Here is a 27,894-nt window from a genome sequence, read left to right on the forward strand (position 1 = left end):
TCAAAAAAAAAAAAAAAAATGAAAAAGGCTGGAGAGGTATTCCAATGGTAGAGCATCCCTAGTTTAATCCCCAGTACTGTGATAATAATAATAATAACAACAACAGAATTAATTTTTTTAAAATTGAAAGGGTACATAAAAAAGTAAAAACAACCCAAGTGTCTATCTGATGAATGCATAAATCAATGAGGTATATTCATACAGTGGAATATTATTCATCCATAAAAAGAAGCAAAGTTCTTCTGGATGGATGAACTTTGACAACAGGCCAGTTCATGTGGGGAAATAAAATCTCAAAAGACCATGTTCTATGAGTTCATGTGTGTGAGACATCTAGAAGAGGCACATTTGTAGAGACAAAAGGTCAATGAGTGGTTGCTGGGCCTGGGAAGGCTGGGGAGAAATAGGGTGTGACTGAAAATAGATATGAAATTTCTTTTAGAGCTGATGAAAATATCCTAAAATTAATTGTGATGCTGTGCCTAAACTAAAAACCATTCAGTTGTACACGTTGAATAATTGTATAGTATGTGAATTAAATCTATATAAAGCTGTTTCAGAACAAAAAGTAAAGGGACCCTGATCTCTGCAGAAATGATTAAAACACCTCAGGACAAGTCTAAGGTGCCGTGTGGTCCTGTAGTATGATAGATGACCTTTGCGATTGGAGTCAGACCTTGTGTAGTCCTGCTCTGCCGTTTACTGGCTGCATGACATTAGGCAAGTCATTTAACTTCTCTGAGTCTGAATGTCTTCGTCTGTAAAAATGTGAGTATCAGTAGTACCTACCCCAAAGAATTTTTATGAAGAGTATTCATTTCCTCAAAGAAGTGTGGGAGTGTCTTGTTTGTGCCGGGTACAGCAAATAACTATGGTTATAATTACCTAGAAGGCGATGCATCTGAAGAGTCCTAACTGCATTTTAGCAAGAGAGGTGAAAAATAATTTGTAGAGTATATGGTAGAAGGGACATCTTTCTCCACTGGGCCATATCAGCATCTGTTACAGAACACATTCACATTCATATTACAACCTTGAGTTATTAATATTGAGTTATATTTTGCTGTTAAGAAAAAGGAAGCATGTAATACATTCACAGAGGATTTCCACCCAAAGTTTTAAAACCATAAAGGATTGATGATTAAGGGGTTGGCATTCAGTTAACTAGAAAATTCAGCATTCAGATTACTCAATATGAAAATTTGGTTTATAAAAACCTGGAAAGTTGGTTTATAACTATAATTAATAGAAGAGTAGTTCAAAAATAGAAAGTGACCAGTAGTTACAAGAGTATATGGCAGGGTTTTTATTTCAGCAAATATTTATTGTCCCCACAAAGAAGTCACTTTCAGTCTGTTGAAAATTATACTCTAGGGATTGGGGGTGTAGCTCAGTGTTAGCACCTGCCAAGTATACATAGGTCCTAGGTTCACTCCTCAGCACCACAAGGAAGAACATATATAATGGAAAATCATTCTACATTCTTCTTATTTGTCTTAAAAGTTATGTTATGCAAAAATAAATGTATAATAGTCATTTTAAAAATTTCTAACTAGGAGCGCTTATATCCTATAGGAACTGAGGAAAAAACAGGTTTGCATTTTTAATTTTACACCCTTTCTCTTTATTGCTTTTTCCAGTCTTTGAAACTAAAACAATTACAAAAGATACAATGTAGAAAGAAACAAACAAGAATAAGTTCTTTAAATACCTGTTACAAAGGGGTAAGCCCCATGAAGTAGTAGATAGGTGCCCAGGGTCTAGAGCCATGCCTGGACGCAAGGTGTCTGACCTCCCCGTGCCTTAGTTTCTCCAACTGCAATAAGGTATCTGTCTCATAGCATTGGAAGATTAGGTGAATTAATGCAAAGTATTTAAAAAGTACCCAGAAGAAGTGGCACTGAAGCAGGAGGATTGCAAGTTCGTGGCTGGCCTCAGCAACTTAGTGAGACCCTGCCTCGAAAGGGGATGGAGGACAGAGCTCGATGGTAAAATGCCCATGGGTTAAATCCCCACTACAAAAAAAAAAAAGGTAAGCAGTTCATAATGCTATTTGTAGTGGACTCCTATCCTAAGCACACATAGATCAGGGTATAATTTCTTGTTAACTTCTGTGAAGTCTTATGAAGCCTTTGGGAATCAGAAAAAGATTTCTCCTTTATGCAAAGAAATTTGAATTAAATCGAGTAATTAGATCCAAAAAGAGCTAATTTGGCATGGTGGGAATTTAACAACAACCCAAAAAGATATCTCCAGAATGAGAGAAAAGCATTACAAGGTGTCAGTGAACTATTATAATAAACATTCAGTGGATAGTCATTTAAAGACACATAGATGTTTATGCTTTTTTGAAATGTTGAAAATTTTACATCTCTTTTATTTTTGCTATTAGAGAGTAGTAATTATGTCTTGTGAATGGAGAAGCTCTCTAAAATAGAAAAATCCTTAAATGAGTTTGAAAGTATGCTAAAATTCTGTTGTCATATCTAGAGGTGTGGAAGAGCATTGTGCTGAGGTCACAAGGCCCCTGCACTGCCACAGACTAGCCGTATGCACTGAAGCCTGTAAAAGCACTGATGGCCAACGGCCACCGGCTGCTGTGAACTACAGTCTCGTTTCTGGCTTGAAGATAACAGTTTCCTATTGAGGAGGGTGTGCCCACGCCTGCCGCCTCCTCTGCTGAGTTTGCCTTTGTGGAGCTCACTCACAGAGTGCGTTAGTTACCACAGTCCTCCAGAAGAGTGGTCAACTAAATTTGACACTCATGGCCTCCTGCAGAGGCTAGCCCAGGGCTGATTCTTTTTGTGGGCTGAGGACTCAAGGAGGATGGAGGTGACAGGTGGACAAAGCAGGGGTTTTTTCTTTTTTTTTTCTTTTTTTTTTTGGTGTGTGTGTGTGTGTATAATAATCCAAGTTTTACCCAAGTAATACATTTATCATTAGAAAAATTAGAATTTACATACAAAAGAAAGAAATTTGTAATCCGGTCACTCAAAGAATACTGCTGTTATCTTCATGTATTTCTTTCCAGGTATTTTTAAGCCAGGTTTGCATTTTTAATTATACTCTTTATTGCTTTTTCCAGTCTTTAAACTAAAAACAGGTACAATGTTTTTAAAAACTATGTTGTAAAAACTACAAAAGGTACAATGTAGGAAGAAACAATCCTCCAGCCTCTAGAGGCCATCACTCTTTTAAGCTATAACCACCTCTCTGACTTCTCTTTCTTTTAAAACTCATACGTAATGTAGTTTTACTTAACTGGATTTGTCCTTTTCAAACTTTTTTCTTTCCTTGGCTTCCACACTGCCTTTTTTATTTTTTACTTTATTTTTTTAATTTTTGGATGAGAGTTTTGAATATGTACTTAAGCAGACAGACTAGTATAATGAAAACCCTAGTTCTCATTACCCACCTTGCCACCCTCAAATTAAGGCCAGTCTGCTGTATTCCCACCCATCCACCCTGTCCCCACCCTCCGCCCTCTGGTCTGACCCCTAACATGTAACTGCCTTCCAGGGTCCTTCCTGGCCTCTCAGGCTTCACTATCCCTTGGCATTGAAGAAGGAACCAACACCTGTGCTTGGGGTACCGTCCCAGTCCTGACCGGCTGACCTGGGCTTTCTCCACTCTCTTCTGAAACGCCTGGAAATTCCCAGACGTTGAGTGTGCCAGCCTCACATGTTCAGCTCCTCATTCTCTTTCCTGTTAATGAAGGAGGCCATTGCTCAAATCATTTGGAAAGGGAAAAGTGGAATTTACTACCTGGGTGTTCCTCTTCCATGCTGTTCATATAAATTTAAACTGAGATTCCTGAGAATTAGATTGAACATGACAAAAATTGCTGTGTGGGCAGTTTCGTTGAGTACTTGCAGATTGATAGCGCCTTTGTAATAATGAAGGGAAAAGGTTTTTTAAGCTGCTTAGTTCCAGAAGTTGAGCTCACCAGTTAGGAAGTTTGCAGCTAAAAATCATCTTTAACCCTTTGCTGGATGGTAAAAAGAAAATCCAGAGACTCTTCAAATCCTGTCCTTGAGGGAAACCCAGGAAGACCCGAACACCTGCTCCTTGTACTCAGCAACCTTTATTGCGTTCAGATTGACAGGTACCAGGGATTTTTTTTTTTTTTTAACTTTGACTCCTTTAAGTTTACGAAACATCCTCAAGCCATCACTACATCATGGCCCTGAAGTATTGCCATGGCACTCCATCCTGGTGGTCAATTTTTGTGTGAGATTACATAACACAATACCGCACAGAACTGGAAGACATCAGAGTTTGAGTTGTCCCTCTTACCTAGCAACCCAATCGGTGTTTCCACCAAAGGCAGCGGGAATTTGCTTACCCCAAGTGAAAAAAGGGATTTATTGTGTAGCCACAAGGTGATCCAAGCCCAGTTGTTTTTTAGCTTTTGAGTCTATCTCTAAAATTCAGTGGGACCCACCAAGGCCAGGGCCCTTATTCTGGCTGAGTAAACCACCCTAAGTGAGGCTCATTGCTGGCATCCTTTAGACAGGAGCAGGGTCCTTTCTCTCAGTTTTCTCAGTTGGATTACCTCTCGGAACTTCCAGGATACCACTTCTAACTCTCTTGAAGCTTGTGTGTTGGAAAGACTGCCCATAGGGTCAAAAGGGTGGCTATGCACGAGCATCATATTCCCATTGTCACCTGGGAACAGCCCGTGGAAACCCAACATCTGCTGTGTGGGGGTGGGGAGAGACCCTCAGGTGTGGCCTCCTTTCATCATCCGCCCATGCTTACTGCATGTCCTCCTTCCCCCCACAGTTCATTAGTTTGCCTGTCAGCACCATTCCTAAGAGATTGAGGCCTTCTCCGGCCCGCTGGTCTCGGTATGTCTATAGACTCCCAGGATGCAGAATGAGGGTGATGGCCAAATGGAACGTGAACATGGTATATGTTCAGTTATTTTCACTTCTGTGTTTAAAAGTGTCCCAGGAAATAAAATTGACAAGCTTTATCCTGATGTCGCAGGGCCTCTCTGATCCTGCACCAGCCTCCTGGTTCCCATGCTCCCCTTCTCAGCCTTCTCTCCATTCCTTAGCCACACCAAGCTTGCGCTGGCTGTGTCTGGCAGTGGTGTGGTCCTTTCCAGACCCCCGGTCTGAGGGTGTTCCCTAAGAGACATCTTTCCTAACTAAACCTAAGGGAGAACCTGGGCCTGCCTCATACCTCACTCTGCACTGTTTTCTCTCAAGTCCTTTGTACTGGCTTAAACAGTTTTGTCCTTTATTTCTCTGCTTGTTGTCATTCTTTCCTCACTAGAATGTCAGCTCCATGGAAGGAAGGGACCTTATTAGTCTACTTGCGCTCCTCCAGCACCTGTAGAGTACCTGGCACACAGTAGGAGCTTCATAATACTTACTAAAGGGCTGAGTGAATGAACATGCTTGCTAGGAGTGGGCTTGGAGGGAGGCGTTGAGGGTTGTGAGGTAACTCGGAGCCAAGCTGCATGGGTGTTTCTCCTGGTGGAAGGAGCTCCAGGGGTCAGGTGCTGCCTAGTCACAGCTGTGTGGCCCTCCAGGTAGAGCCAGCCAGACTGCTGTCCCCTGAGGAGATGGGCTTGTTCTGGGCAGCCCCAGGAGCGAGAATTGGAACCAATAAATGGAAATTCTAAGGAAACATATTTTGTCTTTACAAGGGGGAAAATCCTTACCTGTCATTTTATCTGAAGATGGCAGTCGTGGTTCCCTGTCATCAGAGGGATGCCAGCACAGGCTGGATGCCTTGCACTTTGGCACTGCTCGGGCAGTGAGACCAGCCGGTGCTCACAGCCTCTTTCTGCCTGGAGTACTGACAAGTCTGCCATGTATTTTTTGTCTCTTTCTTATTCATTCAGTCAATGTCACATGCCAGCTATGTGTTGGCCTGTTTCCCTGTGCTTCATGCTTATGTAGCTTATGGTGGGCATGTAGGAACCGTGTTGGGAGTGGGCTGAGTAGTGCCAGAAGGCTCAGAAAGGAGTCAAGCCTGGCCTCAATCCTCAGGACACGCCTGCCAAAGAAAGGCCACTCTGGCTTGGTCAGTGGTATGAAGGGAACTGTCAGGAACATTCAGGGAGGAGCCCAGGGAAAACAGCAGGATCCTGAAGTTGGAGGCTGCTCTGAGGAGGCTAGTCATGGTGATGGTGGTGTGCCTAGCATAAATGGCCAGGGTGGACCAGACTGAGGAGGAACTTTTGTTAGTATTATTTACCTCATTGCAAAATAGTGACCAGAGTTAGTGTGCAGAGGGAGGAGTGGAAGATAGGAGACAAAGGACTGGGTTTCATGGGACAGGCAGATCTGGATTTTTTAAAGAACCACTATCTTCAGTATGGAAACTGAGAAATGGCGGGGAAGAAATAAGTTAGCTGGAAGATTCTCCCTAAAACATAATAGTCCCAGGCCAAGGTGGCAATGGAGATGGTGGGGAGGAAGAGATCTGGACAGATTTGGGAAGAATTTGGAAGGTGGAGCTCAGTGTGATGGGTCCACAGAGGCCAAGAGGGTTCTGGTTTCTTTGTGGTTGAGGTGGTGATGGTGCCACTGTTGGCTTAGTGGGGATGACTTCACATCCTGGCATGGGAACACTGAGGGTGGGTACATGGATAGGTGAATGGGAGGACCTAGCAGACTAGTGCATATATCCATCTGGAGCTCACAGAGGTCTGGGAAAGCAGTATAGAATCAGGAGACCAAAGCCCAGAAGTGATGCTTGAACCACTGGAAATAGATGAGACAGTCAGACACTGTCTAATCCCCGGGAGAGTGGGATTAGAAGAGAAGGCAGCTGGGCGGAGCAGACGCTGGGCACACCAACATGTGCAGAACAAACCAAGGAAGAAGGAGCAGCCATAGAAAGCAGACCCTGGGAGCTCAGGGCCAGAGGGGGAGGGGGACCTTAATGAGGGAAAAATGGCTTCGAATGCCACTGTAAAGTCAGGCCTGGCAGGGTTTGGGTTTAGTGATGCAGGTCATCAGTGACTTTTGCTGATGAGGCACATTCAGCAGTGTTTTCCCCTACATTCTTGATTCAGAGGGTTGCAGGCATCACTCATGCTGCTCTTACAGAGTACCGCAGACTGGGTGCTTTATGAATGATGCTAACTTATTTCTCACAGTTCTGGAATCTGGGAAGTTCACAGTCTTAAGGTCAGTGTCTGTGAGGACATTTCCTGCTTCATGGATGGCACCTTCCTGCTGTGTCTTCACGTGGTAGAACAGATGGGGAACTCTCTGGGATCTCTTATAAGGGCACTAATCTCATTGGTGAGGGCTCTGCCTACATGGCCTGGTCACCTCCCAGAGGCCCCATTCCAGATGCACACACACTGGGCATGTGTGAATTTGGGGAAGACCCAAACAGTCACTCTGTTGCAGCACGTTTTATTATGTTCTGTGAAGAACCTTTGTCACCAGAGGAATACTTTCTGTGAAGTCTAAGTGGTGGGTAAGGGTAAGCTCGGGTGACCCAAGTCTGAAAGCCCAGGTCTCCTTCCAGGTAAGAGAAGCCTGCTATGTCCCCACCCCTAATTGGTGGCAGCCCTGGTAGTGTTCATGCCTGGCACAGGGCTTTTTTAGTAGTTAAGATAATCACCCTGCTCCCAGCTAAAGAGGACTCTAAGCTAGAAATTCAGAAAGGAACTACTGGGGTTTTAAGGGCTTATTCTTCTAATTAAAGAGAACTGGAGTTTATGATTTAGTGGTTGTTCTGTGATCAGGCCCTGCTACAAGTGGTTAAGGAGATTGGCAGTGGGATCCAAAAGAGCCTTCAGGGACAGGGGTGTGGCTGTGAACAAGGCTGGGAAAAGGACTTCTGAATCCAAAGCTAAGAATGTGGCTTCCATTGAGTCATAGAGATAGGGAGGGATTTTGAGCTGTGGCCCACGAAGACAAAAAATGAGGTTGTATCGCTTATCCTGGAAGTGACTGTGGGGGAGGGGAGGGGTAATAAAAGGAGCAAAAGCTTGGGATCCAACCTAGTTTGGGATCTGAGGTTTATCAGTTCCTCACTAGGTTTCTGGATAAGCAACTTTGGAAGTTCCCTGAGTCTCATTTGGTATATTTGTGCAAAATGGTTTGCATGACTGTTGTCAAGCTTATATTGTGTGTGAAGCCCCTGGCACAGAGGAGCATTTAATAAGTGATCCCTCCTCTTGTCCTGTTACAATGGTCACTGCCAGTGTTAAGCCCATGGAGTTGTCATAGATTACAAAACACTTACATACATTCTCAAGGTTGCAGTGCAGTCCTCTCCCGTGGGCTTGTGTGACTTCCTTCTATCAGATCATATGGTTGCAACGTGAGTGTATCTGCTCATCCCACTAGACCAAGAGCTCCTTTAGGAGAGGGATCTCCACCTAGGGATGCCCAGTGCGGGCTTATGCAACTCCGCATAAGCTTATGCACAGATCCGTGCAGAGAAGCACTTTCATACTGGGGCTCTTCAGAAATAGAGCAAGTGGCTTCAAGACAATGTAAGCTCTTCACACTAAGGGTACATCAGGGGCCACTTGACAAGGACACTATTGGGAAGTGGCTGCACTGGCCAGAAGGCTAACTTGGATGTGATGGTTTCTAAGCCCTTGGTGTTTTAATTGGGCAAAGCAGTTCCAGTAGACTACTAAGTTCATTCAAAGGAGTATTATTTGTATTCCTCTGAGCTTGGGGACCCTGGCCAGCCTTGGAGATCCTTCCTGTCTCTGCTTCTACTGATCTTCAAAACTTCATGGTACTCCCCTCATCCCCAATATGTGTAAAATTTTTAAATTAAAAAGAAATTTAAATAAATGCTTTTATATTCCTTTAATGAGATTAAAAGAGAGTATTTTTCAACATGCCATGTTCATCCTCAATGTCATGGCAGCATATGCTGTAGAACCTTTTGGAGTTTTTTTTGTTCTCTTTCACAGAATTAAAACTTCAGTGCCACTACCTCAAGAGTTCTGCAAGTTCACATTATGTAAATATATGTAATAAAATATTTACTTAGGGTTTCCATAAAAATGTCATAAGCAGAGAATAAGAAAGTGTCTCTTTGCTGGTTTTAGAGGCTCTGCTGGGAATTCTGAGTGAAATTGAAGCCTTTTGAATAGGTTTTGATTGGCCTCTGTCATGTTTTATCTCTTGTAATGAACTCTTTGTCAGTTTGTCAGTTTTCATAAGGACAGAAAGTTCATGTGTAGTAACAACAGAGCCCAAATTTAAAATTATGGTTTATTTCATGATGTAATAACCCTTTCTCTTTTCCTTTAGTCAATATTTACTTGTGAGGCCAACATACTATAATCCTGACTTCAAAAGAAGACACTTTATTTTACCTTCTTCAAGTGTTGGTTTTAGATACTTGAAATATCAAAACTAGAAGCTTAGCCATCTGAGACTCTGGTTGCAGCCACTGGGGATCGAATTCCTTGATCACTACTCCCAGTGACCCTACGGCACAGCTGCATGCTTGGTCCAGTGAGGCCACCAGATTTAGGGCCAGATTGGTTTCTCCCAGCTCTGCAGACAGCTCTTCCTGTGGGAGACAGGCCTGTGGGACCACCCCATTGCACCAGGCTCTTTTAGATGAACTTTGCTTTTCCCTAATGTAGAAATGCTATAGGATCAAGCAGGGGGAAAAAAATAAAAATAAAAAAGCCCTGTATGAGGGTCTCCGTGTCAGAGCAGATGAAGAAGGGGGAAATCTGAAATTCTTTTCCTTGTCTGAACCCTTTATTTCAAGCATCCATGTTTTAAAAACTGAGGGGAAGAACTGTCGCCAGTGACAAAGGAGTAGGAGGATAATAAAGAATCACTAACTTTGCATTGCAGATACAAATTTTGCAGATAAAATATCTGATGCCTTAAGACTGATAATCCAGCTCACCAGAGGAGCAAGTGGCAATGTGTTAATAAGCTCTTCCAGTCAGCAAGGGTCAGGCAGGGCTCCTGAGTGAGTCAAAGAACTGGAAGGGGATTGGTTCAGCTTCAGCTGGATCCTGAAGTTCAGATAAAGCCATGGTAATTCTTTTAGACTCGTGATTTCCTCTACTGGCCTGAGTGATTTGGTGGATCTATATTGATTGGGTGATCTGGCCACCTCTCTGGCATAACTGGTAAGAAGAAAGGTCCTATTGCAAGGCACCTCTCTCTGTTATGAAGTGTATAGCAAAGGTGTTTCCTGGCAGTTCCAGGCTTATGCGATCCTTAGTGTCTGGGATGCCAGGAGAGAGAACCTCTTTTTAAAGTCCATTTCCATCCCAGAAACAGTCTCAGAATAAACCTACTTGAGTCACAGGCCTATGCTGAGACCAGTCACTGTTAATAGGGGTATAGGGTAGTGGAATTGCAGCAGGTGTATACTTCAGTTGAAGCATCTCCAAGCCTGTGCTTGTATCTTCAGTTCATTCACATATACATACATAAGCACACATGTATATGTATTACATATGTGTGTCTTGGGTGTGTATTTATATTTATATTCACACCATGTTTGATAGATGATATACAGGATATTCAAGAGTAGTTCTCAATTTTATAACCTAAATGCCTCTCCAACTCTATTTAAGGTACAAGTTCCACCAGGCAGGGCGATCTCACCTCTCTGGAATAACTAGTAGGGAAAGAAAAGCCTATCAAAGACACCTCCCTCCACTGCAAAGTAAAAAAAAAGAGAAAAGTAGAGGGAAAAAACAACAGGCAAACAAACCATTAATTGACCTACTGACTATTAGCTTTGTCACTCAACAGGTTATTTCATAAGTACCTACCCAGGCACTGTCCAGGCACTGGGCAGGAATGTTGCAGGAAAGGCCATACTGGCTAAATTTACCCTGTAGGGAGAGAGAGAGTTAGACAAGACGCACATAAGCAAATGAAAATCCTATGGCATCCAATAGAGATACAGCCCTAGAGACAGCCCATGGTTGGCATCAGGTACACAGTAGGTGCTTAAACAGCACAGGTGGAAAAAAAAGAGGGCAGAAGAATCTCTTTTTGCTGGGGATTCTCTTTGCTAAGATTATTCCAATCATGGGAAAAGGCATGAAACCCAGTGAGCGTCAGGGCAGGGTGAGGTAAGATGCATTCAGGGAGTAGAAAGAGGTTCCCATGACAGCTGCTTCCAGAGTGTGTGTCGGATAGGCCCTGAGGCTGATGGTAGATTGGGGTGAAATTATGCAAGGACGTGAGGGGCAGGCTAAGGAGCAGCATGTGTAGAATGATTACAGCAACAGTCTGGAGGGCTAGATGAGGGGCCATGGGGATGGATGGAAGGCAAAGCTTTTAGAGCGGAGTCTTAAAGGATCTGGGGATTAGCTCTCTTGTAGTGACCTGAAAGTGTTTTATTTATCATCTAGAATGAGCAATACATATATTTTAAGAAGTGTTGTAAGGAAATTTTAAATAAGATTTCTTCTGTGAATTTACTGATATTTATTCGAAGATTAGAAACATTTAGAAATGGGAGAAAATGGTTTATCCTGTCTGTTCATAATAAAAATCCCACCATCTTTTGGTGTATAATAAGGAAAGTGACAATGGTGCGGGTCACTGGGGTTAGGAGGGGTATCTGGCAAGGCAGAAAATGGCAGCCTGCCCTTCAGGGCCTGTGGCCTCTGGGAGTGACATGCATTCTTAGAGAGGACTCCTGGGAGGGTTACCCTGGCCTTCCAAACCAGGCTGATAGTCCTCCTTCTGCTTTTACAGGCACCTTTGAAGTGGGCGTCCACATTGCCGATGTGAGTTACTTTGTTCCCGAAGGATCCCATCTGGATAAGGTGGCCGCTGACAGAGCCACAAGTGTCTACTTGGTTCAAAAGGTAAAAATCAGTCTTCAATTTCTTAGATCAAAAAAACATGCTTCCATTTAGTAATCTTCCTTTAAGGAAAAAAAACAAAAAACTTGTCTCCCTCCCCCTCCCCAAAATTATAAGGAACAGTAGTCTTGTCTGGATATCTCTTATTATATCGTAAGTTCTAAAAAAGTGCTCACCACTGGAAAAGTGTTTGCCCTCTGTTATTGTGTGTTTTCCTGAAAGATGCCAAGGGAAGACGTAGGTTTTCATCTCAGGCCTCATCTCGGAGTGGCCTGGCCGTGTTAGTCACTCTGACAAATGGTCAGCTTCAGAAAGAAATGAGGAGAGATACCTGCTTTTAATAGCCGTTCCAAAGCAGGAATGAACAAACACAGCCTACACAAGCCACCAGTTTTCCTGCAGTTTAGGAATTAGGATTAGGCCCCAGCCATACACACTCATTCATGAATTGTCTGTGGCTACTTTCACAGGACAGCAGCAAAGTGGAAGGACAATTTTACTATTTTCTATAGGTCCTTTAAGAAACCCTTTTTAAAAATAAAAAAAAAATATTTATTTTTTTTTTAGTTGTAGTTGGACACAATACCTTGATTTTACTTATTTTTATGTGGTGCTGAGGATCGAACCTAGGACCTTGCACATGCTAGGCGATTGCTCTACGTCTGAGCCACAACCCCAGCTCAAGAAACCCTTTTTAACCCTATTCTAAACAAGGTCACCAATCTGGTCATGCCCTGCCCTTAACAAGATGACCAGAGGAGTGTTCAAAATGGAAAAGCAGAGGGAGGCCCTAAAGAGTGGAGTTTCCCAACTCCGCAACTCCCCCTGGTTCAGTGTCAAGGCCTCCCTCAGCTCATCTGTAAAAGAAAGGAATGGACAGAATCATCTCAGCACGTCCATTCCTTCCTGTGTGCCTCGCACATCCAGATAACCATTCCTTTAACAAGTATACACTTCAGACCAGGGGTCAGGAAACTGTACCCATCAATTTCAGCCTACCACCTGTGTTTTCCTGCCTTCTGTATTTGTCCCAGCTAGAAGTCTGATTACTACTTCATGTCACTTCTGCCTCCTGAATGATCCTGTGGCACCACCATCATACCTACTACCTCCCCGTCACACCCTTGCCAAGGATCCCACTGAATCTACCACCTGGCAGAAGAGCATTTAGACGCAGAAGTAGAAGAGCTGCACCCGTGTTCCAAATGCACAACTGGCCCGGGGCCTAAGGCTTGTAGCACGCCCAGCTGTGATATAGTAGACTTTCTTTTCAAGCCTGAAACCAAGGCTTTCTATCAGCAGAGACCTCAGCTTATATTGGGGGTTTCTTGGCCACTTGCTCTTTTCTGTGGATGGAACCCATTGTCATGACTGCCACAACTCAAATGTGACCATCATGTAAGGTTCCCATCCAGTCCCACAGCCCAGGTTCTTTTGTATCTGTGGTCTGATTCACAGAATTAGGGCACCTCTCCCCGCGGCCATACCGGTAGCACTGTGACATGTAGAGACATACCTACCTCTAGCAGATCCAATAAGCCATCGTGTCTCGTGACCTTTGAGTGCCTGACCATCTGCTAGCAATAAAAGCACAGGGCCTGCTGAACAGAAAGATTGACACACAATGAACCATTCATTTCCTCAGCCCAACCTTATATAGACCCTCCAATATTCCCCCACTTCACACAGATGGTCCCAAGCCACTTATAACAGGGTAGTAGCCCTCGTGCTAACCTCTAGAATTCTAGTGTTCTAGAACCCCTGAGCTCCCATTTTGTCCAAGCATCAATGTAATTCTTAAAAAGATATTGGTAGTTCTAGAACAAAAGTCCTTCAGGACACTGTAGAAGTTCCTGAGTTTTTGGAGTTTGCTAAGTATGCTGAGAGTTCCTGTCATATTATCTGCTGTCCACTACTACTAGCCTCTCAAAGTGAAGGAGATTCTTTTAGGCTCTGATTGCAGCCCCATTCTTTTAGGGCTGAAGATTTTGTTGCCTGTTGGCTCTCCCACCCCCAATCAGGCCAGCAGTTGACAGTGATGTCATCGATCCCATGAGGGAAATCACACTGTCCAGCACTCTCTGCTCCCACTCCAGAAGGAGCTAGCCCAGATATGCTTTTACCCCAAGTGAGAGGCTGTCATGTGTTATGGCTGCCTTCAATATGCTAAGGCTCTTCCTAGAAAGACCTAGCACCTCCTCTCTCCTGCTCTAGGATGATGCTCTCAGATCACTATAGTCTGTACTATCTGAAGAAAACCCTAGTCCTGCCTGCTCTAAGATTGGATAGCTGGTGACCTGGATCTAAGCAGGAGGATTGCACATTTAAGGCCAGTCCCTGGGCAACTTAGTGTGACCCTGTCTCAAAATAAAAATAAAAAGGGCTGGGGTATAGCTCAGTGGTGGAGCACCCCCCCAAAAAAAATCAGACTGGATAGCCACTTTCTTTAGGGGTTCAACCTTGTTTTCCATTTACACTTGGTGATCAGAACCACCATGCAGGTGTTTTCTACCATCCTAGGGTGACAGTGCTAAGTGGAGAGGGAAACAGAATTGATTAGAGCTGTGAATGAGTCAGAAGCTGCATGGGTATCTAAATCCAGTTTCAAGTAACAGAGAGCATGGGCAATAGGTGACCTCTGCACAGTGTGCCTAAAACATCTAGAACTTTCGAAGGCCACCCTGTGAGAATAACTGTACCCTCAGCTGAGCAGAAGTTCCACCAGATGTTGCTTATATCAGACAAACCATGTCCCTGATTTGCCTCCAAGCCTGTTTGAACCTAAATGCCGTGTTCAAGAATTTCTGCTTGACTTCCTTCCTCGCAGTATTTATGATACTTGTCAAGTCATGAGCAGGTATAGATGTCTTATGGGAATGCAGCACAAACTCCTGACCCACAGATCTCTCTGCATGTGAGCACACCAGGCTTCTTCCCCAGCCTTTCCTCTTTGGCCATGAAATAGGCCTTCACATTCCATTACTGACTATGCATATGGCACCCCTGGAACATAGCTCCACAGAGCTGGCCTTCAGGTTATGTTTGGATTTTTAGAAGGTTTCTTTAACATTTTACAAGTTTGTATCCACCTGACCTTTATTCATGACCAGTCAGGACTTATTAACCTGGTACTAGAAGAAATACCTTCAGTGTTATTCCCCTTATACTGACAGCTTTCTTGTACAATCTTCTTCACTTCTTTACATCATATTCCCATTCATGATAACTGTAGCTACAATTTCTGAGGTTCTCCAGCATGAGGCAGCCAGTCGATACCTCAGGAGTCATGAGTTATCTGGAAGGACCCTGGATTTTCTGATAGATGGGACTGAGGACTTCACCAGTCAAGCCTGGATCTCACAAAGACATCCATGTGGAAGACTGATTGTCTTCCAGGTTCACACATGCCATCTGTAAGTGCAGGAACTGGAAGACCAGTTCCCTAGATATTTGAAAGTTCCAAAAGTCATTGAATTCATGGCCTGCCAGCTTCACCCTCTATAACTCCTCCATATTGTACCAGCTTGCCAACACTTGCTTGGACATCCTGGGAGAGGGAGCCCAAGTGTCTGCTAGTTATGACAGCTGGCACCACCATATCTAATTGACATTTACTTTTCTGGAGAAGATGAGAGAAAGAGAAGGAACTTACCTCAAAGATGTGCATAACCAACCAGCATGGTTAAAATTAAAAGATAGAAAATACCACGTGTTCCTTAATAAGACTCTGGGAACTCTCACTGCTGGAAAAAGGCAAATTGGTACAACAAAAAACTCTGGTAGTATCTTTTAAAGCTAAGTGTATACATACCTGTGGCCCAGCCATTCCACTTCTAGGATGTACCCCATAGAAGTGCTTACTGTGTGTATTGCCAAAAAAATGATGATATATGTTCATTGAAGCATTGTTCAAGCTAGCAAAAAAAATAAAAAATAGAAATTATTTAATACCTATCACCTAGAATGAACAGATAAATCATGGTATTTTCACCCGTGGGAGGCTGTAGAGCAATGAGAAGGAAAGCACAGTGGATTCACACAACAGCTTTAATGGTGAAAGAATTCAGACACAAGGATAGATTCCATCCATACAAGTTCAAACCAGGTGAAACTAATCTACACCATTAGAAGTCAGGGTCGTGGTTACCCTTGATGGGAAGAAGCTCTCAGTGGTGGGGGACTTCCAGTGAGTCTTGAAGTGGGTTCAGTTCATGAAAATAAATCAAACTTTCATGGCTTATACATTTATATATACATATTATACTTAAAACATGTATTTTTATTTTGAAGCTTTGGGGGCAATTGCCATTCCACTTTAACTCCTTTAGGATCCTCTATCCAGCCTACCAAGGCAGAGAAACCACATCAAGGTCCAGGTTCTTCCTTAGTGTGGCCCTCCTGAGGACATAGTTATGATACTTACCTGTTGATCCCACTTAACATGACTTCCAGCTGGAGGCATCCATCCTCACTTCCTGCCTCAGAATGCCCTTGGCCAAACCCAGCCCTTGCCTGATCCAGGGCCTCTTAGAGAAGGAAGACGAGACTCCAAATTCCTTTTATCTGCAGAAACTATAATGTTATGACGGAAAGAGAAAGAGAAGTCATCTCTTAAACTTCAATCTTTGAAGTGGTTTCTTAAACTCTAAAGTCCACACTAAGTGAATAAATGTGAAACGTTCTCCCCAATTAGAAAAATTAACTTTGCTCTTCAGTTAAGTATTCTTTGAATATTTAAGAATTTGAAGCCATTAAAGGTATTTCTTCTAAGCAGGTGACTTTCTCTTGTCCAGCTGCTGCATTCTCCTTTTAAAACCAGGAATTCTTTTTAAAATCAGAAAATGAAAAATAAATAAAGGTGGGTTGAATAGCTATGTTTCCTTCCCTACTCTCTGGACGGTTTCTTGGTTGTCACAGTCCTAGCGTCTCTCCTGGGGCCTGCTGAGCCAGGGCTCTGCTGCTGAATCCTGCAGGTAGGGAGCTGGGCGGAAGGGGCTGTGTGCCTCTGCTGCCAGCCCGCAACCTTGGAAAGCAGCAGCTGGGCCTTCTCATGCCTTTGAACCATTGCTCTGACCTTTCTTCCTACTCATTTTTGTTTCTTAAAGGACTGTGTCCAGGAACTTTTCTGCTGTTTTCACTTCATTTTGCCTATAAAGGTCTTCTTAAAAGCTGGATGAGCTGCTGCTCCCCCTCCAGATTCTCTTGCTTTCTCCTTTGGCAGAATCATTTTTCCCAACTTCATCACTCAGGGGAAGGAAGATGGGGGTGGGGCTGGGGGTTCCGGTTGATTTCCCATCTATAGAGAATGTGGCTCTGACTTCTTTTCATTCAGAGGCTGACCTATAAGTGACTGATGGTCAGAATTACAATCTCAGCTTGGTTGGGGGAGTCCTCCTGTGGAGTAGGACAATGTGCAGTGAAGCCAATCTTGGGCCCATCCCACTGACTTTTAAATGAAATTCTTTTTGTTGAGATTTTACTCACAGTAATAAGTATTTGTTAACTCTTCTTAACAATAGGGTGTACTCAGGCAGAAAGTTAAACTTAAATAGCATCTGTTTAAATCCCGTGAAAAAACATCTTTTCTTTTTGACAAAAGATGGTTCTGTTGGGACAGGGGTCAACTGTCTACCTGAACTCGAACCCATTCTTCTCAGAAGGACATGATATCTGTGCAGTTAATGCCTCTCCACTGTTTTCTCTGGGAGAGAACACAATGTAATTTTAAGTTTTAAGGTAATTTTTTTTAAGTAAGTAAATTAAGTTTTAAAAGTAAAAGAAAACCTAAACAGTTGAAACCTAAACCTAAATTTTCTGCCTACTGGCTCATCCACTCATGTTATTTTAGGTGTGAAACAGCTCAAATGAAAGTTCGCCCATAAATCTCCATGATATTTTATTGGTACTGCTTTATAATAGACATCAAAGATGAGGATTGGAAGCCTGGCTTCATGTCACATCCAGACAGTTTTAAGATGTTCCTTTCTGACACCAGCAGATTGTCTGTGTTGATGTTTTGTTAATGTCAAACTGTGTAGCAAACTTGATCAAATTTTGAAGTCATGGAAGTGTTGATATGAAAAAGAAAACTCTTTAAACAGAGATGTTGGCCAGAAAACAAATTATCTATTTCCTTGATGTTGTTTCAGTGGGCAAGTAAGGATCTAAAGTGTACCTTGGTGTTAAAACCTCGAAGTCCTCAGAGAAAAGCAGAAAAACTCACCACGTTGTCAGACTGCAGATCTGGGCTGATGGGCACTTAGGTTGTGGGGGTGTTTAGGTGGAGGCCTGCCAAGGCCTGGGCTGAAAGGTACAGAGAGGCTGAGAGGCCCCACAGACATTGGAGAGTCCCCCGTGGATTGTGGTCATCTGACCCGATGTCATAGCTCATCCTTCCTGCTCCTCCTTGTCTGGTGATTGATTCTTCCCTTCTGTGGCCCTTTCCGTTGGTCACAGGGCTGTCCTGGCTAACCCGCTGCTGAACTTGGCCAGCCCGCTGCTGTGGCTTTTGCAGATGTTTCTGCTCTCTGAGGTTAATGTAAGATTTTATAGTCTTGTTAGTACCCCCACCCAGCTGCCCAAATGATCAGTTTCTCTCAACTCTCCCAAGCCCTGGTCCAGAATGCTTAGAAAGTCAGGGTCCTGTCATCTGCCCCTTTTTTCCACGGCCAGCTTCTAAGCTATACCCTGACTTAACTTTGGACCTGACCATGGCGCATGCTTCAAGCTCCTTTTCCTTTTCTGATCCACTTGGAATTTATTGAGTACTAGCTGTGTGCCAGGCCCTAGGGATATGAAGACGAGGTGGAGGCGGCCTTGCCCTGGGGAAGTCAGAGGAAGAGGGCACTTAACTAACATTTTAAGTGCTCTGGGCTGTCTTCAGTGACAGAAGTGCCCAAGGTGAAGACATAAAGAGGAGAGAATTCATACTTACCTGCATGGTGCAGGGAGAAGAACTTTTGAAGGGGCATAAAGGCATCACCTAACAATCAATTTTTGTACCATGTTTCACATTTTGAGTAGAAAACTTCCAGATGGTCAGAAGTGGGTAGCAAGGGCCTTCCAAGCAGGAGCTAGAAGTGGTGTGTTCAAGGAGCAGCATGTAGTTTGGAATCTCTAGGGTGTGAGTTAAAACTCCTAAAGGAGGAGCCAAGAGATGATGTTCCAGGGAGGGGTCTGAAGTGGCAGGCTGAGTTGCTTGGGCTTTACCAAGAGGGCAGATAGGGAAGTGATTGGGTCAACCTGAGCACTCTCTGGCTGTAGGAGGCTGAGGCCCAAGGCACAGATATCATTATTAGTACCAGGGTCCTTCCTCCAGTCATGTCTTCCTGAAACTTTAAATGACCAGTAACCATCCTAAAATAGATGGAGATCTTTGCTCACAGAATTTTCAGAGAATTTATTTACCAGCACCACGGTGTCTAACTAGCCCCAGGAAAACTTAGGACAATAGGTGTCTACAGACAGTGCACCAAATGGACATCCCAAACAAGCAGCATTTCATAGTTACCCCAGATTTCAGCCTACTCCCAATCCTGCAGTCCTCTTCACAAAACAGAAAGTAAGGAGAGGCAAAGATTAAGTAAGTGGGAGAAGTTAGATGCCCCCTTTATCTTTACTGCCCCCTTGGAGACCTGCTTGTCCCTAGCAGTTCCTGGCTACCTATGACTTCTGGACACTCGCTGACTATGGAGAGTACAGACTTTGCCAGAGACCTCTTGGCCTCACTAGAGGCAGTTGGGCCCTTCCTCGTCCACAGGACAGGTGAAAATCCTGTTAATTAAATTCAGCTCAACAATTATTGGGAAGGTGAAGGCAGCATGTCCTAATATGCAACTGCAGGTGGTCATGGGTGGAGTTTGGTGAGAAGATGCAGAAAGCTCAACAACAGTAGGAAGGTGGTGCTCTCTGGCAGCACACACACACTCAAACTGGAACAGTACAGAGATAAGCATAGCCCCTATGGAAAGACGGCATGCAAATTTGTAAAGTGTTCCATATTTTTTTAAATATTTAAAAAGGAAGTTGTATGAATCTATTTTCTGCTACTATAAAAAAATACCCAAAGTTGGTTATGTATAAAGAAAAGAAGTTTATTTAGCTCTGATTTGGAGGCTGAAAATCTAAACAGTGTAATGCCAGCTCTGGGGAGTGGCCCCACCCTTGTCTGTATCACCTCATGGCAGATGGCACCACAATGGCAGGAGCTTTGTGAAAGGGAGAGATCATGTGGCTAGAAGGCCTTTAAAGTGATGGAAGGAGCCAGTCCTGGCCTGCCTTTTAAAGGTCCCACTACCTCTCAACACCCATACTGGGGACCAAGCTCTGAACACATGGACACATTCAAACCGTGTCCAAACTCTAGCAGAAATCTTATCCAGAATGATTTGCACTCCAGAACTCTGCCACTGGCTTAGGAGACTGTTAGACTAAATCATGAGAGAGAAAAAGAAGTGCCGCACTTGAACAGTGTGGATGAAGGGAGAAGTGAAGAGACTCAGTTGAGAGAGGTCAGACCTTCAGGACTCAGGAACTGACTGGATGTGATGGGCCATGGGAGTGGAAGAGCCATAAGACGACCCATGGCTATGGTCTGTGTGTGAGGACAGGGGCATGGCTCAGAGGTGTGAGTGTGGTGTTTTGGTTTTTGAGTGGTTTTGAAGGAAGTTTTGGTTTTTGCTTATTTAACTGGGGTCAGAGTACTGCTGTCAACAGAGAGAGACATTGACTCAGGAGATCCTTGGGGAAAAGGGAAAGCGAAGGGCAGGGAGAGGAGTCCAGTAAAGGCCCTGGGGTGGCTAGGCTTGGTGGTGCAGGCCTGTAATCCCAGCAACTCAGGAGGCTGGGGCAGGAGAATCGCAAGTCCAAGGCCAGCCTGGGCAACTTAGTGAGACCCTGTCTCACAAAAATAAAAGACTAGAGGGATACAGTCAGGGGTAGAATACTTGCCTACAATCATATTCAAGGGCCTGGGTTCAGTCCCCAGTACTGAAAAAAAAAAATTTTAATAAGAAAAATTTTAAAAAATATATGTATATACATAGGTACATATATACACACACATTTATATTACTAACATAAATGAAATGTATACATCTTTAATATAAAATGTCTTACCTGAAGTATAGTCATGTTGTGCACAGAAAAAAGACAAAGACTCCATACCAGCATACTAAGAGACTACTGTGAAAAGTGGGAGACTGGGACATAGGCTGGGGAGAAGAAAGGTGTCCACCATAAAGAATGGCAGCTCTGACCTTGTGTCCTGGCTCCAGGGAGGGAGAGGCCAAGTAGATCAGATTGCTCACTGGGAAGAGCCGGGCAGAGGGGTCTAGGCTTTGGACAAGAGAGTCCACATTTTGAAATAGCAGAGGACCAGGGCACACAGGATCCAGAGAAACAGTTGAAGGAAAATGCTACAAGGGTACTTGTGAGGGGTGAGGTTTGGCATCTCAGTTTTCTCTGTGAAGGAGAGTTGAGATTTTCATATGAGAGAGAGTGTGAAGGCAGCTGGGTGGGAGGTTGGAGGAGTGCTGTAGCATTTTAGAATTGAACCTGAAGGGCATGGAGAGGGAGCTACCAGAGATGAGTACAAAAGACCTGCCCGTCTTATGAAGTAAGAGCAGAGGCTGTTTGGAGACCCATCTCCACATGGCCCAGCCAGTTTCCCTGTCCCCATCTCTGCTCACCAGGATTGCAAATGCAGGTAAGACAGTTGTGAGGTTGGCCTTGGGTTTTTTAGCTGGGGCAGTAGGAGGGAGGGAGCTGGAGCACTGAAGTAGTCCCTGCTCAGCTGAGGAGGACGGGTGAGGGAAGCCAACATCAGGTGGTTGAGGAGCAGTGACAGGGGCTAAGGACAGCCAGGGTTTCTCTCTTCCGGGGGTGGGGGGTGGGGGTGGGGCTTCTCTTCCAGCCATGCATGGTTTCTGCACTTGTCACCCTGGCTCATGTCTCCAGCTTCTATGGAGGGCCTCACACAGCCCACATGCTGCACCAGGGTCCAGGCAGGTTTCTACCTGATGGGAACGGGCATGTATTTGAGAAAGGGGCTCTCAAGTGGCTGTCCACCTCTCCAGCCCTCCTGAAGGGATGTTGCTGGGCAGGGGACCCCTGCGAGTCAGGCCCCATTTATGAGAGGCTGTGGTGTGCCAGACCACAAGTGTGCTTGTAACCTCTTAATTCCTTCTCTTTTGAGAGACAGAAGCCTAACCACCTATTTACAAAACTCTGTTGACACCAAAACTGTTTTCTTTGCAGTCCGTCTGATTTCTGCCTCCAGATCTGGTGAAAAGCTTATTAAAAGGACTGTACCTTAAAAATTAAATATAATTTTACTACCCCAAAAGCTTTTGTGTTTTGCTTCTTCGTGAGCACTTAGGTTCTTTGGCATCTCACCACTGCAGCATGAATTGTAGAGCAGTTTGGATAACTGGGCAGCCACTGGATGTACTGGTCGTTTTTAGGAGCAGTGGCTAAAACAGTTTACATTATACTTAAAACACTAATAGCCTATGAAATTTTTATGTAAAGATGTTTAAGTAGAAGTCTACCAGGTATTTCATAAAATGTTTTATGTGATTCAGTAAAACAGCAAATAAAAAAATCAAGGGTCATCCGTTTCCTGAGCAAAAGACAGTTTGTTTGCAGCCTGAAGGGGTCTGCTGTGTGTCAGGTGCTGGGTCCAAGCCTGGGGCAAGACCCCTGTCCTTGTTCTTGAGGTTCTCCAGTCCGGAGGAAGAAGGAGGCACCTGAAGCCAGTTAGGACATAGTGTGGTCAGCAGTGTGGAAGTGTCATGGAGGAAGGATGGAGTGAGTGGCTGGCTGGCTGGGACTGCCCCTCACCCTCTGAGTGAACAGGGGAGGTGAACAAATCACAGTGTGTTCTCTGGGGGAGATTGGATAAGCTCTTTAGAGATGGAGATCAACCAAATCTGGGAGAATGTACCAAAGTTTGCCAGATGCAAAACTTCCAGAAAAGTGTTCCAGAAAGAGGGAACAACATGTGCAAGAGCCTGAGCAGTGCAAAGGCAGGGCAGGTGTAGGACCTGCAGTGGAAAGGTCTGTGCTGCTGGCGATATGGGTATTAGAAGGGAGCGTCTGGGCACAAGTCTGAACAGCAGGCTAAGCCTGGTGACGCAGGAGCTTGGACACCATGAGCTGACTTTATTGAGCATCTTCAATATTGTTTTTCTACTGAGAAAACCGAGACCTGGAATTGTACTAACTTGCCCAGATCACACAGGAAGGGCTGGGCCAGGATGAGACCCCAGGCCTCAGGTGTCCCAGCCTGCCTTCTCTTCCTGCTCAGGGTTGTTGATACACCTGCACAGCCCTCAACTGCATAATAGACTTTAGACTTTGTTTTGGATTTTGTTTCTTTAATGGTGAAGCTCTTTTTGCAAATAAAATATTAATCCCAAACTCAAAGGTATAAAAACAGAGCATGATTCATGAGCATAATTGCATTAGCATAAGTTTATTTCATATCGAAGTGTATAACACAAGATCCGTTATGAAAACACTGGCTTTCTTTTTTCTTAAATTTATATGTATGCATATATTTTAGTTGTCAGTGGACCTTTATTTTACTTATTTATTTACATGTGGTAATGAGAATCAAACCCAATGCCCCACATATACCAGCCAAGTGCTCTACCACTGAGCCACAACTACAGCCCTGGCTTTCTTTTTAATAACCTCTTTTAATTTAGAATACTTTTAGATGTACGGGAATGTTGTCAAGACAGGACAAGAGTCTCAGATGACAATGCTGCCCCCATTGTTAACACCTGCACTGCCAGCCACAAGTCAGGACCAGGGAACTGACATTGCAACATTACTGTGAACTCGCTCTGTACTTCATTTGGATTTGAGTGATTTTCCCTCACTGTTTTTGTTTTGTGTTTTATTTTCATTATTCCAGGATCCAGTCCCACCCCAAGTTGTAATAACTTTCTTTTAACAAAAACTTAAAACATGATGTCAGGAATTAGGTTACATTATCCAATGCTCAGTTTTGCATCTTAAAGTAAGATATTGCCTTGAACTACACTATACTATCTTTAAAAAATGATATTAAAAGATATTAAGCCCTGTAGTAATATCATAGCAGCAAGCACACTGGCATTGCAGCCAGTTTCCAAAATGTATTTGGTGTCATGATCTGATAATGCAGCCCAGAGAAGAATACAGGAGTGCACACCCAGAAAACTTGACTTAGTCTGTCTCAGGCTCCATAACAATATACCCAGACTACATGGCTTCAACAGTGGACATTTATTTTTCAGTTTTGAAGTCTATGAGTCCCAGATGAAGGTGCTGGCCAATTTGGTTCCTGGTGAGAGCTCTCTTCCTGGCTTGACTATGGCTGTGTCCTCACATGGCCTCATTTCTGTACCCACTTGAAGAGATCAAATGTGTGTATTCTCTCTCCCTTTTTCTTCTTATAAAGTCACGAATCCTATGGAGCTGGGCCCCACCCTTAGGACTTCATTTCATCTTAATTGATCTCCTAAAGATCCTGTATCCAAGTACTGTCAAATTGGTGGTTGGGGCTTCAACATATGTTTGGGGTTAAGGTGGTGGGGACAGTTCAGTTCATAGCATAATTCAAAGGCTGAAAATTATGTGAGATCTTTATAATCTAACCATGAAATAGTATGAAGTTGAGACCTTCCCATTTTATACAGTATGTTGATAAAGGTAAAGATATACTATGCTGTAAAACACTTGACACCACGAGAAAGTATTCAATATTAAGATCCAATTTAATGCACTATTAAACAAGTTAGCAAAGAAAATATAGTTTTATTGGAACTGTGCAAAAGCAAGGGCAAGAAAAACATTTCAAAAGTAGTTGCCCATGAGAGCATTGCCAAAAGTTTTCAGGTCCTCATCAGATTTAACAATAGATGTTTAAAAGTAGTGTCCTTTAAAATAATGCCAAACAACTATTAATTAGATGTTAATGATGTGGGCCATGAGTTCTAGAATTTACTTTTCCATACCAAAGATGTTTAGTGTACTGAAGCAGGGTGTGGTACAGATACTTCACATAGAATAAGAAACCACTGAGGCTGGTTTTGTTATTACCACTCAAGAAGTCAGCTGGATTTACCCCTAGTACTGCATAATGGCCCCTCCTGCCTGTTCCTTCTTGGTTGGTCAGCACAGGCCCTCAACACAGCACATGGAGCAAGCAGATCTTCAGTGAATGTGGAGAGAAGTAACTGGTGATTGATTCCATCTGAAGTAGGAAAATGTGGGAGAGAGAGCAAGCAAATTTGAAGGCAGGAGGGAGAGAGTGGGAAGTTTCTTCAGGAGGTACAGGTATAGTCTCATTTTATCTTTGGAATTACAGAGAAACAGTAATATTACAGAGAAACAGTAGTATTCTGGAGCAGCTAGAAATCATCATTGGAAAGTAAAAAGTTTAATTAAAAAGGATACCATCAAATCATCCTATTATGGGATTGAAAGATAAATGGGAAGAAATCACTTAGGCGTTAAAACTGCAAAATGGATGACTGGCTGACCAAGGTTCATCTAGGGAACTGCACTTAAGAACTTTTCTGCTTTATTGCAATAGTGACATTTTCTTATTCTGTTAATGTTCCAACATATAATTTGGTAAATTGTGTTATATGCAATTACTAAATCAGGGAGTAGCTTGATTTTACTCTGGTGATGCTGTGAAGACTTTGTCTTGAGGCTTTGGGTTCTTAAGTATATTGCTCAACCAGAACAGTTATAGCCACAAGCTGCAGTCATTCTTGAGTGTAGAGCTTTACCTTTAAGGTAGCTGACCCTGCTATCCATGGGGACTCGTTCCCGGGACTCCTGTGGATACCAGAACCCAATGATGCTCCAAACCCTTTTATAGAATGATATGGTATTTGCATGTAATTCACAATCCTCCTGAATATTTTAAATCATCTCTGGATTATTTATAAACCGTAATACAATGTCAGTGATATGTAAATAGTTGTTATGTTGTGTTGTTTAGTGATGATGGCAAGAAAAAGTCTGTACATGTTCAGTAGAGATGCAATTTCTAAAATATATTTTCCATCCAAGGTTTGTTGAACCCATGGATGAAGAACCAGAGGGCAGAGTGTGGATAGCAAAGGGTAGCTCTTTTCTCATGGCTACGGTGTCTCTTTTAGCTTCTGTAAGCAACTCTTTCCACTTTCCCGGATTATATTTCCTTGACACTGGAGGCTCCTGGAAGAGCCTGAGACAGTGTGGTCTTTCCTCAGAATCTTATGGGAACAGAAACACCTGAGAACTCAACCTGGTCACTAAAAGTGCTGAAAGGTGCTTACAGCTATCCTCTGTTCACAGGTGGTCCCCATGCTTCCCAGGCTGCTATGTGAGGAGCTGTGTAGCCTCAACCCCATGACGGACAAGCTGACCTTCTCTGTGATCTGGACGCTGACCCCCAAGGGCAAGGTAACAACTTACATCTTGCCATTCATTCTCTGCTTACCAGCATCCCATACTGAGTGGTGGGAATCACCTGCGGTGTGCCTGGTGCTGGGCTGTGGTGCTGCTGTGGAAGGGTGGTGAGAAGGAAATGTGAGGGCTCGGCCTCAACAGACTGTCAGCCCCACCTGGGAGGCAGGAGCTGATTTTTGCCCAAGACTAAGTGGGTTTCAGTGAGGTTGGGTATGCACTGGGAGGCAGGTGGCCCCACTGCAGGAAGGGAGCAGGGCCTGGGGGAGGAGGGCATTAATGAATGGGGAAAGTTTGCAAAGATGTGCAACATCAAACTAGGGAAAGTCTGAAATGGCAGTCACAGATGAATTGCGGCTGCTAGGACTCATAATGTTTCATGAGGAATGTGGTATTTCAAAAGATGAGTGCTGCATCAGGGTGCAGGGTGACTGGGGGTGTGTAGGCCAGGCAGCAAGGTAGCACTGTGTCAAGACACAGGGTACGAAACCCCGGGGCACTGTGGAACATCAGCAAGCATGTCCCAGACGTGGGGAAGAAGGGAGCTGGTAAAGAAAGATGAAAAAAAAGCAGTTTCTTCCCCCAGAACAACAGCTCTGCACATCCAGAATAGGGTAATGATAAATAAACTATGGTGCCTAATCTGGAATGTTATACAGTTACTAAAGCTGATTACAAAGACCATGGAAGAACATGGCAAATGTTTATGCTGTAATATTTAATAGAAGTTTTTAAAAAAGGTAATTATTATTAAGAGACTCCAAATGAAGATGGAAGATCGAATACCCACATTTACTTTCATTCCCTCCCAAACCTCACTAAAACAACAATAAAGAGAATTTTTTTTTGAAGACATAAACCCACAAGGACAAAGAGAGTGGGAGAGGAGACAACAGCAACAAAATTTTGGAAGCTGGGTAGCAGATGGATGAGTGGTAACTGACTTAGCAGTCCTGAGAAAGTTGATTCCTGAGCCAGCAACAGAGGAAGCCAAAAACAAAAACAAAAAAAATCCAGAAATTGACAGCACTAGATAACTCTAGAAGGTGGGGAGGGGTGGGTGAACATGAGGCTGCAACAGTATCAGTTGCAAGTTTATTTTAAAAAAGATTAGTTCCCATGTTCTACACAGAAGACCAGAAATTTATTCTCTGGACAGGACAGAGGAAGGTGTCTGAACTGAGGCACAGTGACACACTCGGTGCTGCTGGGCCTAGGGATTGAGTGAATGTTGGCATACTGAAAGTTCTTTCCACCAACTCCAGAGTTCTGGGGGCCAGGCCTGCACCCATGAGTTAGGAGATGGAAACATCTTTCTCTGAAGAGTCTGAGTAGTAAATAATAAAGGCATACTAATAACCTTAAGGGTTTCCCAAGGAGCAGCCCAGCTCTCTTCTGCAGTAAAGCTCACAGACAGTGAGCCCCACTGCCCTATCACAGTTTTTTTAGTATTTCACTTTCATGTCTGAAGGGACAACCAAGAGGAGAGTGTCTAATATTACATAGAAAGGTAAAGTAATCTAATAAAGAAAAGCAACTAGGACAAAACACACTAACAAGGAAAAAAAATGATATCTTTATAGAATTTTTTAAAGGGAGTTATCTATATCACAAGATAGAAGAAATGAAAAAGATTCAAG

The 27,894-nt window shown here is 43.6% G+C and overlaps 1 protein-coding gene and 1 non-coding gene across 11 annotated transcripts in view; both read left to right on the forward strand.

The window, feature by feature from the left end:
• Positions 1-27,894, forward strand: part of Dis3l2 (DIS3 like 3'-5' exoribonuclease 2) — a 336,218-nt gene that overhangs the window by 230,426 nt on the left and 77,898 nt on the right. For 9 of the 10 annotated variants that reach the window (XM_015481549.2, XM_048808736.1, XM_015481548.2 and 6 more), the window contains 2 exons: positions 11,691-11,803; positions 26,144-26,251. In XM_015481549.2, coding sequence (XP_015337035.1) covers positions 11,691-11,803; positions 26,144-26,251 — 221 coding nt within the window. Of the gene's footprint in view, positions 1-11,690; positions 11,804-26,143; positions 26,252-27,894 lie in introns of those variants that run through there. The other variant, XR_007349541.1, reaches the window with a different exon arrangement.
• LOC125618375 lies at positions 19,702-19,805 on the forward strand. The gene has a single exon (XR_007349659.1). It is a non-coding gene; the product is annotated as a U6 spliceosomal RNA (small nuclear RNA).

The sequence above is a fragment of the Marmota marmota genome, unplaced genomic scaffold (assembly GCF_001458135.2).
Source record: "Marmota marmota marmota unplaced genomic scaffold, marMar, whole genome shotgun sequence".
In the NCBI taxonomy this organism is placed as follows: domain Eukaryota; kingdom Metazoa; phylum Chordata; class Mammalia; order Rodentia; family Sciuridae; genus Marmota; species Marmota marmota.